Source organism: Brugia malayi, assembly GCF_000002995.4.
Source record: "Brugia malayi strain FR3 genome assembly, contig: Bm_v4_ChrX_scaffold_001, whole genome shotgun sequence".
NCBI classification, from domain to species: Eukaryota; Metazoa; Nematoda; class Chromadorea; order Rhabditida; family Onchocercidae; genus Brugia; species Brugia malayi.
This window is the reverse complement of record NW_025062479.1, coordinates 19,370,814-19,382,607: the sequence shown is the minus strand read 5'-3', so window position 1 is coordinate 19,382,607 and position 11,794 is coordinate 19,370,814. Positions and strand designations below refer to the sequence as shown.

General features: G+C 32.7%; 1 protein-coding gene across 6 annotated transcripts in view; it reads left to right on the top strand.

Moving 5' to 3' along the window:
• Bma-fln-2 (Uncharacterized protein) overlaps positions 1–11,794 on the top strand; it is a gene marked incomplete at both ends in the record, with an annotated part of 34,622 nt that overhangs the window by 19,282 nt on the left and 3,546 nt on the right. For 4 of the 6 annotated variants that reach the window (XM_043075420.1, XM_043075419.1, XM_043075423.1 and 1 more), the window contains 28 exons: positions 332–493; positions 958–1,114; positions 1,434–1,540; positions 1,822–1,951; positions 2,330–2,512; positions 2,668–2,725; positions 2,901–3,024; positions 3,091–3,232; positions 3,386–3,469; positions 3,674–3,811; positions 3,998–4,165; positions 4,548–4,795; positions 5,114–5,320; positions 5,536–5,629; positions 5,948–6,072; positions 6,258–6,327; positions 6,720–6,800; positions 7,049–7,183; positions 7,377–7,494; positions 7,753–7,955; positions 8,240–8,461; positions 8,593–8,766; positions 9,022–9,168; positions 9,696–9,779; positions 10,633–10,773; positions 10,892–11,068; positions 11,224–11,370; positions 11,638–11,766. In XM_043075420.1, coding sequence (XP_042931354.1) covers positions 332–493; positions 958–1,114; positions 1,434–1,540; positions 1,822–1,951; positions 2,330–2,512; positions 2,668–2,725; positions 2,901–3,024; positions 3,091–3,232; positions 3,386–3,469; positions 3,674–3,811; positions 3,998–4,165; positions 4,548–4,795; positions 5,114–5,320; positions 5,536–5,629; positions 5,948–6,072; positions 6,258–6,327; positions 6,720–6,800; positions 7,049–7,183; positions 7,377–7,494; positions 7,753–7,955; positions 8,240–8,461; positions 8,593–8,766; positions 9,022–9,168; positions 9,696–9,779; positions 10,633–10,773; positions 10,892–11,068; positions 11,224–11,370; positions 11,638–11,766 — 3,955 coding nt within the window. The remainder of the gene's footprint in view (positions 1–331; positions 494–957; positions 1,115–1,433; positions 1,541–1,821; positions 1,952–2,329; positions 2,513–2,667; positions 2,726–2,900; positions 3,025–3,090; positions 3,233–3,385; positions 3,470–3,673; positions 3,812–3,997; positions 4,166–4,547; positions 4,796–5,113; positions 5,321–5,535; positions 5,630–5,947; positions 6,073–6,257; positions 6,328–6,719; positions 6,801–7,048; positions 7,184–7,376; positions 7,495–7,752; positions 7,956–8,239; positions 8,462–8,592; positions 8,767–9,021; positions 9,169–9,695; positions 9,780–10,632; positions 10,774–10,891; positions 11,069–11,223; positions 11,371–11,637; positions 11,767–11,794) is intronic. The other 2 variants (XM_043075422.1, XM_043075421.1) reach the window with 1 other exon arrangement.

Here is an 11,794-nt window from a genome sequence, read left to right as displayed (position 1 = left end):
CACGCAGTCATTTCACAAAGCATCTGAGATGAATTGTCTTTTTTTTTTTTTTTTTCAAAAGGTTTCCAGAAGGCTTTTGTGATTGATATTCTGGCGTTTTAAAAGAGAAAAATAATTAAATTATTATAATTTTTGAAATTCTCTCACGTTTAAGCTTTTTTGCCACAAATAGAAATATTTAGGTTTGAATATTTTTAATTTTATTTCCCTATTTGATCCATATATAACGATTTGATTAAGTGAAAACAAATAATTCAAGTTGAAGTATTGAAGTTTTTCTAGTTTTTTTATTTAACCTTTGCTTTATTTAACCCTTGCTAAATAAATTCAGCAGGAAAAACGAGGAGGAGCACGTAAAGCGATAAAAGACGACTTGCAATCAATGCAAGCACTAGACCGTGACGAATTTGAGTTGTCTCAGTCGAAACCCTCAAGTCCTTCACCTGTATCCACACCTCGAGCAACTCCTAGGCTTAATCTGAAATTCGGAAAGGTTTTTTTTTTTTTTTTTTGTTTTGCGTTGACGTAAGTTGTATTTGTCAGACTCAAATGTTAGCAATGTTTTAGAAACTTAGAATGGATAGCTATCAGAAATATTGTCACGTGTAAGAAGATGTTTCAGACAACACTGTAAAAAGTATCAAGTTATGCTGCCCTCAGATCATTTTCCTAGCAACTCTAAGAAAGTAAACTATTAAAAATAAACAATTATACTGAACTTAATTTAATAACCTATTCATAATTTTAAGCTTAATCCAGAACTATAGCTTTTTTAATCTTTTTTAATCTATTAAATTTATCTCTTACTTTTTTCTCTTTCTTGAAGTGGACAAATCTGTGCGATAGCCAAAATTTCCTCTTCGTTTAGTCACTTCAACAGTCTACTCGATTTGTTGAAATAAATTTTTTCTTCCACATACTAGTCAGTAATACATATTGTCCAGATGTTTCTTACAGGATAAGGAAAAGAAAGGGATTGAAGAAGGTGCTTTTAATTTTGGTAAGTCTAAAATAACATCTAAACATGAAATTGTTCGGCGTGGAAAAGATGTTGAAGTCAAGGTTGATTCGTTGAAACTTGGCAAAGACGATCAGCTAAAAGTTATCGTAGTTTGTAAGTTTTACATGGTATCATTCAGAAATCCATTCATATTTGTTCAGTCTTTCACTAACTGATAACAAACTAAGTTAGATTGAGGTAATTATTGGGCGAAATTTAATGAGTCGTTCACTGATTGAAAATGATAATAGTTGTAAGCTATCTTTGTAAACTATTGTAAGTTATATATATATATATATATATATATACGAGGATTTTTCTTCCTGGTGCAATTTGAAGATTTTGTTATTATCTACGACTACTTTTACTATCAGTAGTGATCCTTTTGTACTTCTTACTTCATTTTATCTTTAGTTTTTAAAAACCGTTGCAGTAGCAGCAAAAGGAGCGGTAGAACGTGAAGAAATTGAACCAAAAGTGAAAAAATCTCGGCATTCCTATGAGATATCATTCCGGCCAGCAGAAATTGGAACACATAAGGTACTTGTCAATGATATTTAAATATTACATTGCTGCAACTTTGATTTCAAACGTCTACTTTTTTTGCAGTCTTTTTTCTTCTCTTTCATATTTCTTCGATTTTAAGGCAATGAACTGAGCTAATTATTGGAATTGAAAATTGATTCTCATGACTTGTTATTGTTCATTTAATTTGAACATTTCATACGACTGAAGTTGAATTTGTTTGATATTTATTTCATAAAGAGTTAGTAATTTCTGAATTGTTAAAAATTGTTGAAAATAATTAGTTTAATTTTGAGGTAATGATTTATGTAAACGATACGCTGCATCCAATGTGTCCTTTTCCGATTCGTGTCTATGATGCATCAGAGATTATTGTTGGCGAAATTGCACCACAGAGTACTATTAATGACACCGTTGAATTCACCGGTTAGCTTTGAAAGATCATAATGGACACTTGAACTAAGCAGTATTTAAGCATTAATCTATGAAAGGGATAGCTTTCAAATTGTAGGTGGGATTAGACGTGAAACTGACTGTAATGTAATTAATTACAGTCAATTTCAAGACCTAGCTACATATTACTTTTAAGTTACAAGTATAGTTAATGGAGACAGGCGGGTTGTTTTGAAGAAAATAGTAAGTCCTATCTTCTGACCTAAAAAAATGACATTTTGCACTTAAGTAAGTTTTTTGTTTTCTTTACTATCCTATAAATTTTTCGTTATTTCAAATATAAAATTATCATATCAAATGTTTCAAATATTTGTTCGTATTGAATACAAAACTGATGACACACTGTTACAGTTGATGCTGGCCGAGCAGGTTTTGGAAATCTTGAAATGGCAATTAAAGATAGTGATGGAATCATCATACCATCTCATGTAGCACAGCTGGAAACGGGAACTGCCAAATTTTTGGTGACATTCAATCCGACCACTTTAGGAATGCACACTGTCAATATTACATTCAACAAAGAAGTCCTCAAAAGTATGCTAAATTGCTGAATTATTTATTGTCATTAACCTATACAGTCTTTCTTTAGCTTCTTTCACTGGTTATCGTTTCCCTAATTTCGAAAATTTCTGTTTGATTTTAAAAAAGGTATCAAATTAAGGTACACTCAATTTATTGTTTGATTTTAGACAGTCCATTCGAAGTAAATATTGTGGATGAAAAGCCATGCGAAGAGGTGGAAAATATGTATGCTTTGCTTTTCATATTTTTGAATTTGATGCAAAAAATGTTCATGAATTTTACTAATCAAATCTTAAAAGGCACATCTGAAAAGAGTTGGGGAATGGAAAAGCTGTTGTTAAATTTAGACTGAAATAAAACTTACTAAATTAGCATTGTATATATTTATGATTTATTGAAGTTTGGTGGATGGAAAGAAAAAAGATTCACGGAAGGAAAAGGAAGAGAAAAGACGTGAAGAAAAAGAACGCGTGAAAAAAGAGAAAGAAGAAAAATTGATGGCTGAAACGTTAAAAAAGAATAAGGTATATTATACTTATTTCACTTAGTGCAAATAAGAAAATCTGAAATTCAATTCCTTATTTTCTTAGGGAAAAGAAACAAAAAAGAAGAAGCATCAAGTAGAGAAGAGAACAAGCGTTTCCAAAATTCCATCATTAAGTCGGGTTGGACGACCAGCACACATCTTTATCACATTGTCCGGCGAGGAATCGCTTGACATCACAGTGGCAGGCAAGTTTTAAGATCTTCTGATAATAAATTTTGAAGTTCATTTCCTAAATATGAATGACAAAAGAATTTCAGTCTTATTTGCGAAGTTTTCCAGTTTTTAAGGAATGGTGCGTATTGCGCATAGTCGACTATTTCATGAAATTTGTATTTCAGATCCAGAAAAAAGAAAAGTTGAAAGTTCCATGTCCGATCATGAACCTGGCGTCAAGAAATTTGAGTTTATACCTGTGCAAGTGGGTAAGTCTTCACATATCTCCGTGTTTCAAATTCGTTTGGTCAAATTTAACTATTTTGACATTGCTCGTTTTTTGTAATACAATATATGATCATTTTTTTTTTTTTTAACTCTTTCTTTTTATTTTGCCCAATTTTTTTTTCTTTCGTTTCCTTTAGTTTATTATATTTTGCTCTGTGTTTCTTCTACTCTGTACGTCGTTTCAGGTGATCATGAAATCGAAGTTAAATATGCGGGAGTTGATGTTCAAGGTAGTCCTTTTACCTGTCGAGCATATGATCCAGCAAAAATTAGCGTCGGTGATATTCCGAATAGTTTGGTCGATAGGCCAGTGCATTTCATTGGTTTGTTTTTGCTTAAAATTGAAATGACAAGTTTAAGATAAGCTTCTTATTCTGTGATACAATTTGGAGTAAATTAGAAGCGTACTCCTTACAAAATCATCCTACAATCTGATTGTGCTGAGTTCGTGTCATATTTAGAATAGGCATATCTCTCATTGGAAAGACTGATTTTCATGCGCTTTATAGTGGATGCAAGTCAAGCAGGTGTCGGCAACCTGGAAGTAGCAGTAAATGAAGGACGTATTCCATCAATGGCGCAGTCACTTGGCCAACATCGTTATGATATATCCTTTGTGCCTAGAGAACTTGCTGATCATACCATATCTGTTCGTTTTAATAATGAACCTGTGCCAGGTAAGCAAAAATTAAAAAGGTGCGCAATATTAATGAGTGAGATCTTATTCTGAATCAGTTTCTCAATAGAGTGATGATTGTAGACGTTAAAAGAAGGATTAAATGTGAGAGAGTAGGCTGAAAAAGTCGTAGTCTGTTTTATAAGGGAAAGAAAAAAGGTGTAAGGATTATTTAGCTTTGTTTCAAATTATTTAAAATTTTTATTAAAATTTAACTATCAAGTTTGTACCATTCTTTCTTCAGCTTCTTTGATCGAAGCACTAGTAGAGAAAAAGAGAAAAGTAAATTAATAAAAAAAAAAAAAAAAAAATGGCGAGTGTAAATTAAAAGGAATTCTTCAGCTTCGATTTTCTAATTTTTACAGCACATAAACTTAATTTAGGAAGTCCATTCATTTGTCACCTGGTAAAGGCGCAGTCGGTAGCAGTTTCGGGTCCCGGATTAGAACGAATCCCGGTTGGACAAGTAGCACAGTTCTACGTAGTTGTTGAAGGTATGAAAGATATGTTACCGCAGATACGCATTACCGATTCGCAAGGTAAAAACATTCCAGTGAGCATATCAAAAAATGATGTTGAGGATAAGAAGTATATCATCTCCTACACACCAAAGAACGTCGGAAATCATCAAGTGAGTAGCATTTCATGTATAAAATACGTGCATCATCACTTCATCTAAAATGAGATTATTTTAATATTTATTTTTTTAATATATGAAATAATAAGGGACAACATGATTGATTTACTCTATTTATGACAATATTTCTATCATTATGTATCTAACTAAATAAACTTGCACTTTCCACTTTCTCTTGACTTCTATAAATTACTTTTTTGATGAAAGTGAAACATGTTTTTTCATTTTTGCTTGATTTCCATTTTTGTTTTCCACTAATTATTACTTTGTGAATGGAATATAGATGCAAATTTTTGTGGTTCTAATTTTCAGATTGATATAAGCTGTGATGGTAAGCCGATTACTGGATCTCCGTTCACTTCCAAAGCATTTGATGCGAAATGTGCAAAGCTATCGTGCATAGAAGAAGCAGTTGTTGGGCGTCCTTGTACATTCATGATTGATGCTGCTCGAGCCGGGGCTGGTAACATGGAAATTATAGTCAGTGTTGAAAATCGAAATGTGCCAAATTTCGTGCAGGTTTGGATGCTATCATTAATTTGTATTGGTTTTCATAACTTGAAGTGAGGAGAAAAGTGCTCACGAAGTTGGAATTAATTAATGAATTAGTGAGAGAATAAAGGGAAAATGAATGTACAATCGTCGATAATCGTAATAATCTTTTTGTCTGACGATCGAAACAATCGACAGTATAAGGAGTGGACAATCGTGCTTAACCAGTTGATTCTTTTTAGGCAGAAGGACAGGCGAAATTCAAAGTTTCGTTTACGCCACAAGAAGCCAAAGATCATCTTATAAGTGTCCGGTTCAATGGGGATCCAATTCCAGGTAATTATAATTATTTCTTTTCTGCAAAAAAACTTTATTATGGGAATGTCAAATTGAAGGTTGAATTATTCCTTCATTATTTTTAGTTTATAACTGAAATGAAATACCAGGTGCTTTAGTGCCGTTATTTTCTATCATCGTAGAGCATTATAAAATTTTCTTGTTACGAAATCTTATCATTTCAGCAGTAGTTCCAAAAGATGTTATGTTATAGCAAACTGAAATGATGTTGTTGCTTATAATTGAAGTAATCCTAGCTGGGCCTCGTTCAACTAGTAAATAGGCCATTACCATGTCTCTCAGTTACACAATTTTGAGGTTCACCAATGGTTTGTCCGGTGCGAGAAAAATCATCACAGTTGGCTGCGGCTATGTCATCGTCGATGAACGCCGTTGGATTAGAACAAGACATGCGTCTGGTTGGTGACCTCACTGTCGGACAGGTGTAGTCTTAAGTTTTATTGGATTGGGTAACTTGGGAAAACTTTTTCGAGCAATTTCTCATAGGTTTTTGTCTCCAGTTTAAAGTTGGACATGCTTCACTCCCATCAAAATAGTACTTTCTAGAAATCAAGCGAAAGTGGGAAGCGCAAGCTTATTTAGTTAAATCTATAATTCTTTTGCTTAGGTTGGTCAAACGAAGGGCTTCAGCATCGACACAGGAGGGCGTGAAACTGATTGCAATGTCTCCATTACTGGTTGGTTTCTGAAATTGTTGTTGCTATAACACGTTGCTTATTTCACAAAATAGGAGATAAGTTAATAAAAAGTTAACATTAACATATTTTCCAAAACTTATGGTCATAGAATTATTAACATTGATAATGCATTTACTTAAATTGAAAAGGAAAAGAAATTAGGTGAGTTTTGCACAAAAGTAAATGTATTAGATATCACAGACAACACTTATTGTTGTTTCTTCGGCTTTGTCAGAAACGTCTTTTACGCACAAGTTGATTTGGATGCTTTTGCTTAAAGCTTCAATTTGTCATTGTTTTACTTGTTAAATTGTTACTGTCCTCTATTTGTCCGTATTCCGTCTGTATTTGGTTGGTTTCGACGTGTTGCACAGAGGAATGCTGAAATTCAGATTCACATGGTCATGAGTTGGATGTTGAAGTGGAAAAAGTTTGCAATGGATATCATGTTCAGTTCCGACCTTTGACATCAGGTGTCATTTTTTCTTGTCACTAGTTAATTACTGAATTCGATTTCATCAGTGTTGTATTAGATATGGTTGATTTACCAGTGAGCATTGAGAATGAATGAGCGTTTAGAATTTATGTGCTACAATCACAATCATCAAAAAATTTTTTAGAAAACTTTCTGCTTTATCAAATATTTCAAATTCTGTTAAAATTATCAGTTTTGGAAAGAATATAGTACTTGCTAGCTTAATGTATCTTTTCATTGTTACAGGAGAACATGAAATTGAAATCGTTATAAACGGCCAACAGCTCGGTATTGGGCCATTTGTGATGGAAGTTTCGGAACCTCCGAAAATCGCTCGCATCCCATCGACCATTCTTGCCGGCAAAGAAATCAGTTTTGAATGTAAGTTGCTTTAATAAATAGGAGTAATTGTAGTAAGTATCAAATCAAAGAAAGGAAATTCGCCAAACAGTCATTTCTATCAGTCAAATAGAGTTTAAAGAGTTTGGGGAAAGCAAATTAAATTTTAAAACAAAGTGTGTTAAAATATTTTTTATCTTTTCGTGACATTCATCTCCAGATTTTTCTTTTGCAGTGGACACAGGTGACGTTGCGCAGAGGAATGTCAAAGTAGAAGTTAAAAACGCCAAAAATGAATTAGTGCCAGCAAAAATAGAAGTAGGAAATGATGGAATTGTTCGAGCTGTTTGCACGTGAGTGTTTTTATTACATTATATCTTTTGAAACGGAATAGGTGTTAGGGAGAAAGTTGTGAGAAGTTAACTGTTGGTCATCAAAGCTAGTAAATTATAAATTCCACAGTAATTCTGAAATACTTATGCATGGATGTTTTGTATTGGGTTTACTTCGGATACTCCATCGACCTTGCATTGAAATGAATGAAATAAAAGATTGCTGCTATTAGAATTTCTTAATTCTGAATTCTCCGTCCTATTTTTTATTTGTTTCAGATTTCATGATATAGGCCGTTATTCTATGGATGTTTTTGTCAACGAAATGCCTTACGGTGAACGACAATATGTTCAAGTTATTCAAAGTGGTCGCGGTGCTATACTCGTAGATGACATTGAACAAGCTTTGGTTGGTTGGTCATCTAAACTGATTCTGCGAACCGAACCTGATGCCGGGAAACATTTATCTATTGTTATCATTGGTTAGCTCATCTGCTTAAGTTTAATTTTTAATCGTTTAATAAATGTTTTCACAATTATCGCTTATCTTTGAGTGGTGGCTTCTTTTTATTGATTTCTCCAAAACATTCTATTCATATTGAAATGGACAGCAAGTATTGTTTTGCATAACTATATTTTTGAAATATATATATATATATATAATTTATATCGCACTAGGAGTTTCAAATTTTGGAAACCAAACTTCTTGTATAACGCGTCAATCTCGAAATAAACATATCGGAATTAGTTTTTCCTCATCTTTCAGATTCAGAACGAAATCCAGTCCCAGTATCACTGGCGAAACTTCCTGACGGAATATTCGAAGTGGAATTCACACCACGAACAGAAGGTGTTCATAGTATATCAGTGATGGTAGGTGACGAACATATCCGAGGAAGTCCTTTCAAAATTACGGTACTGGATTTGAGTGCTGTACGAGTGATCGGTTTGAAAAATGATCGTATTGGCATCGAACAACGTTTCAATGGTTGAATCATTTTTAATGTGTTTTTTTTATTAACGCTTGCTTATTTTGTATTAATACCATGAAGATATTTCACGAGAAATTTTCAGAAATTTAATTGATTTCAAAACTTGACAATTCTAATGACTTTTCAGTGGATTGGTCGAATTCGGGTGGTGCGACTGCAGCAGTACGAGTAACATGTGGAGGCAAGGAGGTACCATGCACGATGAAGCGTATCAAAAGAGGCCTACATGTATGTTCATTTATACCACGACAAGTTGGACTTCACCTGATAGATGTGATGATCGATGAAATGCTTCTACCTGGTATAATTTCCTAAGTGAAAAAAGAAAAAAATTTCGTGTAACTGAAGAATTATATTTTTTGACTTTTTCACTTTCCATTCGGTTATTTAAGACAATAATTATGTATGAAACTTTTCTTTTAAGCCTTAAAAAGTAATTTTTATTTGGAGAAATCTTTTTTTTTTTTTTTTTTACTACAAATTCTTTTTAAATTGTTATGAGTTTGTGATTTTTCTTAGGATCTTTTATAATTCAGATTTTCTTTTTATATTGCAGAATGTCCATATGAATGCATTGTAAGTGATGCTGGATCAGTGCGAGCACGTGGTGATGCATTGACACGTGCACAACGTGGTAAAACTGCTCGTTTTGAAGTTTCATTGAATGACACTGAACGAGGTGAACTGGATGTAGTGGTTTCAGGTATTTTTTCTGCATTGGGAATAATGATTTTGCTAAAAGATGATTTTTGATTTTAATATAAGTAGAAATCAGAAATCAGGAGCACATATATATTTGCTGTGAGTTCCTAAAATTCTAAATTTTTTCCTAATATATACAGAAATCCCAAACGACTTTTGAAAGTTCGTATACATTGCGCATTATTAGAATTATTATTATCAAAGTTTTCACATTAACTAGTGAAATAGCTTTTAAATTTAGTGCTGTATTGTGGTACACTATCAATTTAAAATATATATTTTAGGTGCAAGTAAATAAAGAAGTGGAGAATTTATTTCATTTTACTAAATAAGCTAATTTCAGGTGTATGTTATATCTTTAGTGAAATTACGTGTTGCGAGATTTTAATTATTTTTAGTTCACTGTTGTCGTTATTGCACTTTGTAATACGTTATATCACATGTTTGTATTGCCCACGCTGCAGTTTCACTAATTTATGCTTATTTTTAGCATTCGGTTTTTCTGCTCGTTTGATTTCCTTTTTTCAGATTCGCGAGGTAGACCATTACCAGTTCGGTGTTATAAGCAACATGATGATAGCTATTGGGTCGAATTTACACCTGAAAACATCGGTAGCTTTTTCATAGAAATAATTGAAATAAAAAGCTTCAGTGTTGAAAGAAATAAAATTTTAGCATTGTGGAAATGAAGTTTGATTTAGATTTGAGGAAATCCCCTTGTGTCTTTCTTCTGACTTCTTGTTCTCTAGTTTCATCATTCTTCTGAAGTGGCGTAGTGAGTATAACTCACTTGTATATTTTGCTTTGATTTATAGTACTCATTTTTTATGTTCAGGGATTGATTTTCGGTCTTCATAAAATTGTTTATGAACTTAATTATTAGTCCCTGTAAATTTGATGTATGTGTTACTTGTTGCTGGTAAAGACAAAACAATACATTCTTAGGTTATGAACCCTTTTCTATCTCTCGATTAGTTTTGATTTCTTGCATTCTTATTTCTGTTTAACAAGCAGAGTGTGTCATTCACGTGTTTTTAAGATACTTTTAAGCGTGTCACATAGACAACCAGTGCGACAAACTTGAAACCACAAACAAGTTGTAAATTGTTGATGAAAAATTTAGAGCCAGAATATGTAATGCTAACGTTAAAATAAAAATTCAAGCGAAATTACTTTGACTTTATGAATAAATTTTCAATTAACTTATATTCTTGTATAAGCATTCAACTTATGTTTCAATTTATTATTTGTTGTCGCTTCATATAAGAAGACAGATCGATCCTCTCAAATTTCCCTTATTTTCTCCACAAGTCTTTTTGTAATAAATAAATTTTTTTTTTCAAAAGTATTCGCAAGTTCAGTCTTAAACTCAGGTATATATTGTTTAAATGGTATACAGGTCCTGATCAATTTTTTCTTGAAGCTTATAAATCTTAGCTTCCAGAAGTTGCAATTTCTTTTTCAGGTGTTCATCAAATCGAAATAACATTTGCTGATGCACCAGTAGTTGGCAGCCCATTCAAATGTATAGTGGTCGATCCACGGAAAGTTTTTATGAAAGGTATCAATGAGCCATTCATTATCAAACAACCTGCGCTAATTACGGGTAAGTTCCTTTGAGTTTGGTTTTCTGCGTATTTGTTGTTTTCTCGTAGCATTATTATTGGTATATCTTTAGAATTTTTTGCTGTTGATGAATTTAAAAATCTAAAAAATTTTTATAGTGAACCGTCAGTTAGCAGGTAGCGGTGACTTGACTGTTGAATTGATTGACCCGTCTGATGAACCGGTGCGATTAGATATGCAAACAACCGCCGATGGTGATGATATTTTCGAATTTACTCCGACCAAAATTGGCCAATATAAGTTGTCCACGAAACTGGCTGGTTTTCTTGTTAATGGTAAAAATTTAAATCATAATTTAAATAATAACTTAGGTAAAATAATTTATATAATAATTACTACAATTATCTTATCTTCTCGCCTAATCTGTATTCGCCTCTATGAGATCCATAATTAATAACAATAATAAGAATACTTACTGTTTGCATTTCAGGAACTCCACATACATTGACTGTTGAGGAATATGGCAAACCTATTTTGCGTGGATCCGCCATGGAACATCCCGTGGAGGTGGATCGTCCAACAAGCATCATTTTTGATGCCAAAAATCTAAAAGGAAATCTGAAAATCGATGTACGAGGTATAGAACTTCCATTTTTATTTTCGCTTTTTTATGATCCCTAATGAAGCTTTTTTTTTCGCTTTTCGAAATTTAATTCTTAATGGAGACAAATATTTGATTTATGAAGCTGTATGTGGCACTTTTTTCAAAAATAAATAAATAAATAACATGACGTTTTTGCATTTTCGAGAAAGTTTTGTATGTTTTCGTTCGCAATTTTTTGTTGATGTGAATTTGCATCTTAATGAAATTTCAACAAATTAGAGAAAAAAAATTCATGAACAGGACCAAAGAAAGCGAAAGTCCGGCATACAGCAAACAAAAATCCAGACGGAACAACGGAAATTTCGTTTACACCAACGGAAGTGGGCCGTTATTTAGTAAATATTGAACATAACAATCGAACGATTTCCGGTAACTTTTTTTGTGGTACTGTTAACTT